The sequence below is a fragment of the Acanthochromis polyacanthus genome, chromosome 3 (assembly GCF_021347895.1).
Source record: "Acanthochromis polyacanthus isolate Apoly-LR-REF ecotype Palm Island chromosome 3, KAUST_Apoly_ChrSc, whole genome shotgun sequence".
Classification (NCBI taxonomy): domain Eukaryota; kingdom Metazoa; phylum Chordata; class Actinopteri; family Pomacentridae; genus Acanthochromis; species Acanthochromis polyacanthus.
Window position 1 is genome coordinate 564,407 of NC_067115.1, and position 14,353 is coordinate 578,759.

Below are 14,353 nucleotides of genomic sequence, written 5' to 3' on the forward strand. Positions count from 1 at the left end.
GGTTAGCACTGTCAGCACCATTAGCACAGTTAGCACTGCTAGCACCGTTAGCTATGTGCTACATGGTGGGGGGGATGTAGTGGGTGGCCGTGTGGTGAGTGGGTGGGGCAGTGATGTAACCAACAACATGCGCGGGGCTGGGGACGGGGCAATAGAGTCGGGGGGTGTGGCTTCCACCGGTGAGCTGCCCCCAGTGGGTGGAGGGGGGGAGGCAGGGGTGGTAGGAGGAGTGATGAGGCAGGTGGGTGGGGTGAGGGGGCGGGGCAGCAGTCAGGTAGGCAGCAGGGGGCGGAGCTTCATATGGCAGGTGCAGCAGCGGAGGGGGAGGGTGGAGGGACGTCTGGTCCGGGTATAGCATGGCGGAAGAGGGGGCAGAGCTTGGAGGGGCGGGGCTGATCGCAGAGGAGGGGCCCTCTGCTGAAGGGGCGGGGACTAATGCAGGGGAGGAGCAAACAGAAAAGCTGATGTTTAATTGGCCTTCCAAATAAAACAGAATTAAATTAATACAACAGCTTGGAACAAAAGGCGGTAAACTGGACAGCGTTGCATCATGGGACACAGGACTGTTGAACTACAAACACCAGAATCCCACTAAAATTTGCTTTAAAATAACAGATGAAACCTTCAATCCTGTAAACATGTCTGTCACATTAAATACAATCAACAGTAAACAGGTGTCGGTCCGTTATTCAACACTCACAAGTTGTTTATTTATTTAGTTACTTATGTATTTCCTGTAAAATTAAAGCTTCTTCTGGAGTTCTTAAAGCATGTTCCACGGTTCTACTACCACCTGTGTTCAGGTAAAGCTCATCAGGACTCACCTCCGTGTCCGTCCGTCTGTCCGTCTGCTGCCCTGGTGGATTCTGGGTAGGAGGGGGGGGCTGATGGGAGGACTGAGGGGCAGCTGGGGGCAGAAGAGGGCAGATGGGGCTTTAAGGCCTAAATACCAGCACAGATGAACGTTCTACTGAGAAAATGTTTTATTCTGATTGGTCGATGGAGCTGTGTCGGCCAATCAGCGTGGGTCTCACCGTGCAGGGGCGGGTCCTGGCTGGTCAGGTAGGAGGGGTAGGGCTGGTAGGAGGAGTCAGGTGAGGAGGAAGGAAATACCTGCTGCTGCCAGCAGCTCTGGTGGTAAAACTGTAGAGGAGCGGAAACTGACGCACCTCAGATACACACAACAACAACAAACAATAATAACTGCGATGCTAGCAGCAGTAGGATCTTTGACCTCCAGCTCAACTGCTACAGGTGTGGACTGCTGCAGACTCCCATGATGCACTGGGCTCCTCTCCACTAACTGATGTTCTCCATCTGTTCTCTATACTGAACCCTGACCCACCTGTCCAGGCAGACCTCTGCCTCCCTGAGCTGGTTCTGATGGAGTTTTTCTCTCCTGTTGCTGTTTAAACTCTGGATTTGTTGGTTTCTCTGATTCTGAGTTTTTAATTTTACTGTGAACCAACCAAAGATTCAACACTAGAACTGAAGGAACCAGTAACACTGGCGTTTTTGGTTTTACTGGTTTAATTAGTGTTAGTGGTGTTGGTGGTGTTATTGGTGTTAGTGGTGGTACTGGTTTTACTGGTGTTACTGGTGGGATCCAGCAGGTGCGTCTTACCTGGACACCCAGGTTGAAGTAGTACTGGAGAACCCTGCAGTCTGCAGACAGGAACATGAGTCAGATGGCTGGTGACAGACAAACAGTTAATAAAGCAGCGTGACCTCTGACCTCTCGGTAAGTCGCTGCCATTGGGGTCGTAAGAGTAAGGGGGCGGAGCCACCACGGTGCACAGCGGCTCTCCCAGCTCATTGACCAACCAGGGAGAGGCAGCGGGGATCGCCATGGCGACTGAGGACAGAAAGCACATCATGCGGAAAACAAGAAATAAATGCAGCAGAAACAGAGAATCTAGTTGTTGGAGATCCATCCAGCATGGAGGAACATCTACAGGTGGTGAGCAGAGTAGAGAGGAAACATGGAGATAGAAGAACATCTGCAGGAGGAGGACATGGGTGGAGCTTCAGGAGAAACCAGCTGGAGGTTCTGGAAGATGTTTCTTCCAGCTGGTTCTTCCTTGGAGCTCCTATCTCCAGGATGACTGAGAACCTCCTCAGAAGTATGAGGAGTCAACATTAGTCCAGAGTTTAACTGAGGAGACACGATGGACATGGTGGCTCCTGAGGTGAAGGGTTTAGTTCAGGTAACTGGACTTGCGATCTTGAAGACGTTTCGTCTCTCATCCGAGCAGCTTTTTCAATTCTAAAACTAGTTTGGAGTTCCAGGTGTTTAACCACTAGAGGGGGGCTAAGGCTGATGGTATCTGCTGAAAGACTAAAGAAAGGACAGATGGTTTGAAAGAGGACATTTATGTTCATCTACAGCAACCCACTCTGAACAAAGGGGGAGACCTCAGACACCTTCTCTCAGAAACATACAAAGCTGCCTTCAGAACTCTCTCCAGAAGATTTAACCGCTCTTCACACCTTTCCTCAGGAGAGCCTAAGGACTCACATGATGATCAGTCACAGGTAGGAGGCGACTCATTGGACCGTTAAATCAACGACTCTCACCAGGCCCCCCTCTATTAGCATATTAATACCTCACTGGATTCAACACCTGTTGCTGAAAGATTTCTTTAGTCTTTCAGCAGATACCATCAGCCTTAACCCACCTTCACCTCCAGTGGTTAAATACCTGGAACTCTCCAAACTAGTTTTAGAACTGAAGAAGCCGCTCGGATGAGAGACGAAACGTCTTCAAGATCACAAGAATAAGTCCAGTTGCCTGAACTAAACCCTTCACCTGAACATGACCTGGATGACTGAGAACCTTCACAGACATGATAGTTCCTGGATTTAACTTTTACAGACTAAACACTAAAAGTTTCGTCATTCTAACAGAAGACATCTGTGAGCTGTCTCCTTCACGTCGTTCTCTTCACCTGAGCGTGTCTGAGCGTGAGTGGCGGGTGGCAGGTGAGCAGCTGCAGGAACTCGTGATGATGGAGAGGAAGGTGAGGAGGAGGAGGATGAAGGTGAAGAGCAGATGACAGTGAGCGGCTTCACCACCTGAAACAAACATCTGAGGTCAAACAACAAATGCTGCAGGTGTGTCTCCCTGTTGTGTGTCTCCCTGTTGTGTCTCCCTGTTGTGTGTACATGTATTTACCTGTTGTGTGAAGGTGTAGGTGTTCATGTATTTACCTGTTGTGTGAAGGTGTAGGTGTTCATGTCGGGTCTCTCTGGAGAAGTGGTTCCGTCGTCCTGTTCGTCCTTTCAGGAATAAAAAGAACATGTGGAGGAGAACGTTTGACCTATGGCATGATAGAACCATGAAGTCCATGTTCAGCGCTGACAGGTAGGTCAGCTGACCTGTTCAGACTCAGGTGTTACCTGATTGGTGGAGGGCTCAGCAGCAGCGTAAACACCTGAGGGCTGGTAGCTCTGATCTGGAAGCAGGAGAACGTACCGTCACTGATGTCTGCATCACGGCTGCTCTGATGTCACGATAAACAGGGTGATGTCACGGTCAACAGTGTGATGTCACGGTCAACAGTGTGATGTCACGCTCAACAGTGTGATGTCACGCTCAACAGTGTGATGTCACGCTCAGATGGTGTGATGTCACGGTCAGATGGTGTGATGTCACGGTCAGATGGTGTGATGTCACGCTCAACAGTGTGATGTCACGGTCAGATGGTGTGATGTCACGGTCAGATGGTGTGATGTCACGGTCAGATGGTGTGATGTCACGGTCAGATGGTGTGATGTCACGGTCAGATGGTGTGATGTCACGGTCAGATGGTGTGATGTCACGGTCAGATGGTGTGATGTCACGTCAGATGGTGTGATGTCACGTCAGATGGTGTGATATCAGGCAGCTACCCACTGCAGGAACCTTTAAGAAACGTCAACAGTAACGTTTCAGGAACATTTCCATGATTTAATGGTTCCTTTCATTTTGGTTCCATTTTTGGATCCAACAGCTTCAATATGAGCTCTGAGTCCAGAACCAACAGTTACTGGACGGAACTCAGGTCTATACAGGAAACAGAACCATGGAGGTTTGTTCTGTTAGACAGGGATGGCAACAGGAAATTCTGATTTCAGCTGAAAATTATTGACTTGGGGGGGGCCAGGGGAGCTCCGCCCCCCCGAAGCTGAGAGATTTATAGTAAAATAGAAGTCATTTAGACTGATAAAAATGATCAAAAACATAATAATACTAGACTTAAATAAGTCAGCAAATTTAATGAAAAGTGAACTTACTTGTTCAATCTTTTCTCACTATCTTCAGTTCAAAATGTTTCACAAATCTGTAAGAGTTCTATACTACTATGTACACTACAGCCATGGCCATAAGTTTGGACACAAGTACCATGACGCTTGTGAATCTTAGAAAATACCACAAAACTGTCACTTACAATATAAATACCAGTCATAGCCATCAACCAAAATGAAATACATTTCATTTTTGTCCAAACTTATGGCCATGGCTGTATATACAAGTCAGTTCACTGCAACACTCCTATTTTGCCATTTTTCTTCTCTTTGCAGCAAACTGTGCAAGTCTCTGGACAGCATTCCTTTTCAACTCCTGCTGGTTGCTTGGTTCAGCCAAAGTCCCCCAATGTGTAACGTCTTTGACTTTGTCCATTGTCAAAGTTTGTTTTGAAAACGCCGATCCCAATGAATAGTTGCTCCGCCGGATTGCAAGTGTTTCGGCATGTTTCTTCACTTTTGATGCGTGGTCTAACAGTGCTACGCATCCACGTGATCCGTAGTTAATCAAATCTTTACAATATACACAAAAAGCTTTTCCAGCCACGTCTGGTTTCTTCAGAATTTGTCCAAGTGTTTCTGTTACCTCGTCGATCTTTGAGCCAATTTTCACCTTCACAGTGTCTTTTCTCTCAAGCTATTCCCATCGGAACTTATTTTTGACACTTTTGTCAATTTCTGTGACTGATGACTCCTGATCCTTCGTTAAAAATCTCATTATTCCGCTGAAGACTATACCAAATCTCCAAATATCCGAGTCGAACACGCCGCCATGAATTTGTGACAAAGAATGCTACGAGCAATTTGATTGGTCCAAGCTTGAAGCTATCCAATCGCTGGGCCGTTTACAATCGAACGATAGCTTCAGTAAAAATCTAGCTTCAGGATTTTCTAGGCGACAATAAAGTACCTAACCCCCCTAAAATTTTCTCAACAGATTTAGACGATTCACAGAAATGTTCAAATTTGAAATTAAATCGTCAGAAATCCGCGGATCCGCGGAAAATTGCCATCCATGGTTAGAACACACACTCAAAAGATAAATGTTCCAACTGGAACCATAAATGATTTTATGCAGTGACACCACAGACAAACCATTTTTAGTTCCACAAAGAAACTTGTAGCAGAAGGTTCTTTAAAGAACCATTCCAGAAATGGTCTATAAATTGTGCTCAACATCACTTCAACAAGAAGAGGTTCTTTAGGTTCTACTTGTACATATCCAAATGTATACTTACAGTGGTATGAAAAGGTTTGGGCATCCCTGACAATTTTCAAGGTTTTCCTTTATAAATCACTGGTTGTTCGGATCAGCAATTTCAGTTAAATATATCATATAGCAGATGAACACAGTTATGTTTGAGAAGTGAAATGAAGTTTGCAGGATTTACAGAAGGTGTGCAATAATTATTTAAACAAAAGTAGACAGGTGCATACATTTGGGCACCCTTGTTGTTTTGTTGATTTGAATACCTTTAGCACTAATTATTGGAACATAAAATGTGTTTGGTGAGCTCATTGATCTTTGACCTGCATACACAGGTCGAGCCAATCATGAGAAAGGGTATTTAAGGTGGACTATTGCAGGTTGTTCTCCTCTTTGCGTCTTCTCTGAAGAGTGGAAACATGGGAGCCTCAAAACAACTGTCAAATGAGCTGAAAGCAAAGATTGTTCAGCATCATGGTTTAGAGGAAGGAAACAAAAAGCTAGCTCAGAGATTTCAGCTGTCAGTTTCCACTGTGAGGAACATAGTGAGGAAATGGAAGACCACAGGCTCAGTTCTAGTTTAGGCCTGGAGTGGCAGACCAAGAAAAACCTCAGCTAAGCAGAGATGAAGGATGTGAGAACAGTAAAACTCAGCCCACAGAGCAGCTCCAAAGACCTACAACATGATCTTGCTGCAGACGGAGTCACTGTGCATTGTTCAACTGTTCAGTGCATTTTGCACAAGGGGATGCTGTATGGGAGAGTAATGCGGAAGAAGCCTTTTCTGAACACATGCCACAAACAGAGTCACTTGAGGTTTGCTAAAGCACATTTGGACAAGCCAGCTTCATTTTGGAATAAGGTGCTGTGGACTGATGAACCTAAAATGGAGTTATTTGGACATAAGGGGCGGTATGCATGGCGGATGAAGAACACAGCATTCCAAAACAAACACTTGCTGCCCACAGTAAAATGTGGTGGTGGGTCCATCATGCTGTGGGGCTGTGTGGCCACTGCAGGTACTGGTAATCTTGTTAAAGTTGAAGATCGCATGGATTCCAGTCAGTATCAGCAGATTCTTACCAACAATGTTCAAGAATCAGTGACAAAGTTGAAGTTGTAGTGGGGCTGGATGCTTCAACAAGACAATGACCCCAAACACTGCTCAGATTCTACTCAGGCATCCATGCAGAGGAACAAGTAGAACATTCTGGAATGACCATCTCAGTCCCCAGACCTGAAAATTACTGAAAATCTGTGGTGTGATTTAAAGCGGGCTGTCCATGCTCAGAAACCATCAAACCTGACTGAACTGGAGATGTTTTGTAAAGAAGAATGGTCAAAAATACCTTCAACCAGAATCCAGACCCTCATTGGAAGCTACAGGAAGCGTTTAGAGGCTGTTATTTCTGCAAAAGGAGGATCTACTGAATACTGATGTCATTTTTCTGTTGGGGTGCCCAAATTTATGCATCTGTCTACTTTTGTTTAAATAATTATTGCACACTTTCTGTAAATCCTATAAACTTCATTTCACTTCTCAAATATCACTGTGTTCGTCTGCTATATGATATATTTAACTGAAATTGCTGATCCGAACAACCAGTGATTTAGAAAGAAAAACCTTGAAAATTATCAGGGGTGCCCAAACTTTTGCATACTACTGTATCGTGAACATGGTGACCTGTCCAGGGTGTCCCCTGCCTTCGCCCTAGTGAGGATAAAGTGGTGTATAGAGAATGGATGGATGTATCATGAACATGTGGAATGTGAACACTGTCTTTATTAAGTTCTGTTTCTTCTCCATCTGTTAATTTTCCCAGTTAGGAACCAGTACGGTTTATTTTCTTTCAGGAACCATTTACAAGAAGATTCTTGGTTTAGATTTTAATTAAAGAAATGTTCTCCAAACTAAATGGTTCCGTCAACATATTAAAGGTCTAAACATGAACGGAGCTGTTTGTATTCTCCGATCAGATCAGACAAATATCGGTTCTAATAAACTCACTGAATGACAGAACCCTCAATGAACCACTATGTTCTGAGAGTGTTCTGTTGATGGTGATGTTAGAGCAGAAGAACCTGCTGGATGAGAACATCCTCTGAGTTGAACCAATCAGCATCAAGACCCTCAGAGTCAGGACCAATCAGAGGAACCGACCCATGAGGAGGAACTCTGTTCTCCCTGAAAACATTCCTGATGGAGGTTCTACAGCTGTGGTTCCTCAAAGAAGTTCTACAGTGATGTTTTGTTCAAAGGTTCTTGCAGTTGAAGGCAGGAGAACGTGACTCACCCTGGGCTCCGTAGAGGAACTCCTCGCTGTACTCAGCTGTAAAACAGAAGCATGAGTCACATCAGACATTCTAAAAGCTGCAGGGACAAATCTGATGGAACTGAATGATGGATTAGTTCTCTGGATGTGTTCAGTTACATGAAGAAGAACACGTTTCTTCTAGGACCCTCAAATACCACATTTACCCTCTAATGCCACATTTACCCTCAAATACCACATTTACCCTCAAATACCACATTTACCCTCAAATACCACATTTACCCTCAAATACCACATTTACCCTCTAATACCACATTTACCCTCAAATACCACATTTACCCTCAAATACCACATTTACCCTCAAATACCACATTTACCCTCAAATACCACATTTACCCTCAAATACCACATTTACCCTCTAATACCACATTTACCCTCAAATACCACATTTACCCTCAAATACCACATTTACCCTCTAATACCACATTTACCCTCTAACGCTACATTTACCCTCTAACGCTACATTTACCCTCTAACGCTACATTTACCCTCAAATACCACATTTACCCTCAAATACCACATTTACCCTCTAACGCTACATTTACCCTCTAACACTACATTTACCCTCTAATACCACATTTACCCTCAAATACCACATTTACCCTCTAACGCTACATTTACCCTCTAACGCTACATTTACCCTCAAATACCACATTTACCCTCTAACGCTACATTTACCCTCTAACGCTACATTTACCCTCTAATACCACATTTACCCTCAAATACCACATTTACCCTCTAACGCTACATTTACCCTCTAACACTACATTTACCCTCTAACACTACATTTACCCTCTAACACTACATTTACCCTCTAACGCTACATTTACCCTCTAACGCTACATTTACCCTCAAATACCACATTTACCCTCAAATACCACATTTACCCTCAAATACCACATTTACCCTCTAATACCACATTTACCCTCTAATACCACATTTACCCTCTAATACCACATTTACCCTATAGCAATACATTTACCCTCTAGCACTACGTTTAACAGGGTTCTCCTGGAGCTTTACAACAAGGTTCCACCTAGAGAACATGAAGGAACAGAGTGGATATATTTGGTTGTAAACACTATAAATTATGAGGAACATCAGACTGAGACTCTGCAGATCCTGAATCTTAAATGACTGAGAACCTGTTCTGGAACATCTCTACGTTCCACCGTTCTTCCTCACCTTGGTCCTCCACGGTGCTGGTGTCCTCCTGGTCCTCCTCCGATGAGCAGACCGGAGTGTTTCCAGGTGGAGGTGCTGGAGGGAGGGGCCCCGAGCCTCGCTGGACTCTGTAGGAGGAGCCAGATGGAGGGGGCGGGGCTCCCATAGCAGGGGGAGAAGCTACAGCAGGACCCTGCAAAGAGACGGTTAAAGTGATCGATCTTCAATTGTTGGAATCCTCCTGAAGGTCCTCAAGAAGCTTCATTAAAGCTGGAAGAACATCTCCCTTCACTAGAAACGCTGATTAAAACCAGAGATCTACACACTCTGAAGTTCTGCAGGTCTTTAAACATTCTTCCACCCGATCCCTTCTGTTTCTGTTGAACCTGTCATCTGGGTTTCTCACCGGCAGCGGAGGAAAGACGCTGTCATTGGTGTCGTCCAGCTGGTAGTAGGCGATGGCGGCGTCCAGGTCAGCCGGTTCCTCCGCTGCCTCGGCTGGGAACCCGAACTGGACCTCCTTGTTGAGAGCCAGCTGACGGCGACTGCGACTGGAGGAGGAAATAAAGCTGGACTAGAGCTCAGAACAAAACCGTAAAACGACATATTTCTGTTAAACAGCTGAAGGTGTGAACTTCCTTCTCTTCTGGATCCTTCATTTTAGATCCACTATGGAGCCGATGGTCCTCTGAGGGCTGAACTATCACAGCTCAGTGGTTAGTAGAGTTCTCAGGATCACCTAGAAGCCTCTCTGTTTACATGGTTAGATCTCCATGGTAACTGATGCTGAGGAGCTAGATCTCCATGATAACTGATGCTGAGGAGCTAGATCTCCATGTTAAATGATGCTGTGGTCTGGGTTAGGTTTAACATTAAAAACATAAACCAGCAGAGTGACAGTAGATCAGCTTTAAACACAGCAATGGAACTGAAGAACAGCTGGAACCACACAATTTACAGCTGTTTGTCTGTGTGTCTGTTTGTTTGTTTACCGGGACCTGAAGGCGTAGTTCTCGTAGTCGTGGTAGTATCGCCTGCCAGGATGGTAATAGGTCAGCTGTGGTCCAATCAGGTGACGGTTCAGGAAGCGGGTGGAGCTTCTGACCAGAAACCATGACGACAGACACACAGACACAGATTTTTGTGTTTAGTGTGAGGTGTATCTCAGGTGTATATCAGGTGTATCTCAGTTGAGTGTCCCACCTGGAGGCGTAGCGAGGAGGTCTGGCGGTGGGGGGGTGGTGTGGGGGGGCGTAGGGGTCGTAGGTCATGGCTCCAGGTGAGGGCGGGGCAGGTGGGCGGGGGTGACCTGCTGGCTGGAATCGGGGTGGCAGAGCGGAGGGGGCGGGGCCTCCATAAGAGGATGGCGGCTGCATCAGTAGCTCCGCCCCTTTCACCCCGCTGCTGCCCCGAGACTTCCTGAAGTAGCGATGGCGGTGATGGCGCTGACCGCGGGAGTCGGCGTCTGGCGACAGACAGCAGCCATTTTATTTATCTAGTCATTTCCTGTGTGTTTACCTTCAGAGGTCTTCATGTTCTACTCTGAACACTGCTGTGGTCCAACAGAAGGTCTAAAACCTACCCAGATCACCTTTTCTGGTGGGAGCAGCAACGTTCCAGGCAGGAACCGGATTAACAGGCTTCAGGTCAGTCAGAGGAACCAGGTGTCTGATGGGGAGGAACCAGAACAAGAACCTGATGGACCTCAGAACGTTAGCTTCAGTTTACACCAACCAGACCAAGAACTCTGAGGAACCTGCAGGCTGTCTGAGCTCTGACTGGTTTTGGTTTAAGTTCAGGTTTAAGTTCAGGTTTACTTCTCTCCGAGTTCCTCGATGAAGACTGTGACGGCTGTTGAGTGAGTTCCTACTTCTTGGATGAAGGCGTTGTAGTACTTCCCCTTTGGCTCCAGACGCACCTGAAACACACCTGATGCTCAGACTGCAGGTTTCTGTGTTTGTGTCTCTGAGTCATAACACTTCAGACAGAAACATCTCCAACATTACAGAACTGGCCCAGAAAGACTGAAACTAGATAAACTGAGGAGAACTAACTGAGACAGATGGGAGACGTAGACCGGTGGAAACAGGCTGAAGGACGTTTAGTACCTGACATTTGTCTCCCAGGAAGTACTGCCTCCCTGCAAACACCATGTAGTCCGTCTTCTGCATCTCTGCACAGTAATCACATTATTTCAGTCAGTAATCTGATTACATAGCCATCAGTAATCTCCTCCAGTCTGTATATATAATTTTTATTATTATTGCTGCTTATTATTTAACTACAGTGGATATACTACAGTCTGTATATGTTGTTATATCTGTAGAATACACTATAGGCTGCATATATTATTATTGTTGTTATATCTGTAGCATATAAAATAGGCTGTATATGTTACTATTATATAACTACAGTGGGTATACTACAGGCTGTATACATCATAGGGGATTGTGGGTCAGAAAGACCAGCACATGCTCAATGAACTGTACAATCCTACATCCTGGTACTGCGAATACTGCGTCTGGAGTACTGTGTTTACGTGTACTGTTCACTGTGGTACTGTGGGTCCAGATGATCCAGTTCAGAGCATACCTTTACAGGTGTCCTGCCACACGTCAAACTCCAGGTTCCTGTAAACCTCTCCATCCAGAGACTTGATTACTTTATAGGGCAGAGACAGTCTGGAGGGGGGCGGAGCTTCTGCAGGAGGCTGGACAGCAACATCAACAAAAGTATGAACAACAACATCATCATCAACATCAGGTCAGCATCTCTTCAGGTGGGTCAGGATCTGGTTGGGTTTGTTTGGTTCTAGTGTGGTTCTGGTTGGTTCTGGTTGGTTCTAGTGTGGTTCTGGTTGGTTCTGGTTGGTTCTAGTGTGGTTCTGGTTGGTTCTAGTGTGGTTCTGGATGGTTCTGCTTTGGTTCTAGTATGGTTCTGGTTTGGTTCTGGTTGGTTCTAGTGTGGTTCTGGATGGTTCTGTTTGGGTCTGTTTGGTTCTGGTTGGTTCTAGTGTGGTTCTGGATGGTTCTGCTTTGGTTCTAGTATGGTTCTGGTTTGGTTCTGGTTGGTTCTAGTGTGGTTCTGGTTGGTTCTAGTGTGGTTCTGATGGGTTCTGGTTGGTTCTAGTTTGGTCCTAGTTTGTTCTGACTGGGTTCTGGTTGTTTTAGTGCAGACTGATGACCAGCTGATGAAGTTGCTGTCGTCATGACGACCACCAACATCCAAACCTTGAAGTCATCATTCAGAAGTCGGTTCTTCTCCTCGGCTCCACCTGCCTCCACCTCCTCCCTGGAACGAAACAAACACACCTGACGGACTGCAGAGCACAGGTGAGTCTCACGACACCTGGACGGTTACAGGTGTGTACCTCTGTCCTCGGTCCTCAGGTGTGTCATAGCCAACGTCCACGTCGCTACACGCTGAAGGGCTGTTTCTATAGCGACGCCCTCCAACCCTGAAGGCCTCCATGGCCTGATAGAGCTCCACCTCCTCCACCCCAAACACCTGAGTGTAGAGCAACTCGTACAGCAGCGCTACACACACACACACACACTCAGTGCACAGCAGCTACACACACACACACTGCCTGTCAATCAGTCCCTCCACCAATCAGAGAGCAGCACTCACACTGACAGAGGGCGGCAGAGGCGGGATAACTCCTCGGGTAGACGATGTCATAGTGACCATTGATGGAGCAACACAGGGTCACCTAGGCAACACAGAAAACACACAGTCATCTCTGACCAATCACAGCACAGTGCTCAGAGTCATGTGACCCGTATGGATGTTACCATGGCGACCAATGACGAGGAGCTACACTCTTCCTCACCTTGTCCACAAAGTCATCCTCAGAGATCATCGTGGCTGGTTTCCCCGGGTAACGGTAGATCAGGAAACAACGTCTACACACAGTAACACACACACACATCAACACACACACACACATCAACACACACACACAGTAACACACACACACAGTAACACACACACACAGTAACACACACACACAGTAACACACACACACACACACACACAGTAACACACACACACAGTAACACACACACACACACACACACAGTAACACACACACACACACAGTAACACACACACACACACACAGTAACACACACACAGTAACACACACACAGTAACACACACACACACACACAGTAACACACACACAGTAACACACACACACACAGTAACACACACACAGTAACACACACACACACACACACACACACACACACACACACAGTAACACACACACACACAGTAACACACACACACACACACACACACACAGTAACACACACACACACACACACACACAGTAACACACACACAGTAACACACACACAGTAACACACACACACACACATCAACACACACACAGTAACACACACTTATTTTATGTTAGTTCATACACTGTGCTGGAACATCAGTTAAACCTGATCATCAGTCTGAGTTATGAAGCTCTCTGGATGTGAGTATCTCCAGTAACCTGATTACCTGTACAGATGTGAGTAATTCCAGTAATCTGATTACCTGTACAGCTGGGACAGAGCCTTGATCTCCACCTGACCCACCGTCTCCTGAAAACACACATCGTTAACACACCTGTGGACAGGTGGACAGCTCAACCTGCAGAGATCATCTCACCTTAGGGTCCTCCAGACGCTGCAGGTACTTCTCAAAGGAACCTTCAACGAACTGGAGAACATAAAAGAGGACCTCAGTATTACTGCAATGCTACTACAGTAGTATGTCAGGTTAAAGGTTAGAATTCAGTAAAATACTGTGTTGTGTGTTAATAGTCAGTGTTAGTTAGGTTATGCGTTAGTAGTTAGTTTTGTGTTAACTAGTTGTGTTTTGAACTTACCGGCTCAAAGTTGCTTCTGTTGGCTCTCATGAAGTTTGCACAATCCAGCCTGATCTTCTGGTGGTAGTTCTGAGAGAAATACAACTACACACACACATACATATGTTAATACACAACCACACATAGACACACAAACATTACTACACACACACACACACACACAAACATTACTACACACATTAATACACAACCACACATAGACACACAAACATTACTACACACACACACATATTAATACACAACCACACATAGACACACAAACATTACTACACACACACACATATTAATACACAACCACACATAGACACACAAACATTACTACACACACACACCTGTCCCTCTCTGCTCACCTGTTCTGAAACGGCCCTGAAGAGGCTGGATGCGTCTCGCGCTACCATCTTCCGGTAGAGGCCGAGGCTGGACAGATATTCGTCCATGTTGACGAAGTACTTCTTCAGGCCTTTCTGCATCCTGCGG

The 14,353-nt window shown here is 45.9% G+C and overlaps 1 protein-coding gene across 1 annotated transcript; it reads right to left on the minus strand.

The window, feature by feature from the left end:
* Positions 1-58: 58 nt before the first annotated feature.
* Positions 59-14,346, minus strand: alg13 (ALG13 UDP-N-acetylglucosaminyltransferase subunit). The gene is made up of 25 exons (XM_051945881.1): positions 14,227-14,346; positions 13,877-13,960; positions 13,657-13,707; positions 13,543-13,589; positions 12,824-12,896; positions 12,622-12,703; positions 12,362-12,527; positions 12,222-12,282; positions 11,584-11,701; positions 11,100-11,164; positions 10,809-10,909; positions 10,574-10,659; positions 10,195-10,456; positions 9,984-10,091; positions 9,398-9,542; positions 9,013-9,184; positions 7,789-7,824; positions 3,400-3,455; positions 3,211-3,279; positions 2,949-3,075; positions 1,736-1,855; positions 1,331-1,665; positions 1,035-1,143; positions 794-907; positions 59-432 (listed from the first exon to the last, which is right to left on the minus strand). Exons 1-25 carry the CDS (start codon positions 14,344-14,346, stop codon positions 59-61), a joined length of 3,081 nt encoding a protein of 1,026 aa, XP_051801841.1.
* Positions 14,347-14,353: the final 7 nt, after the last annotated feature.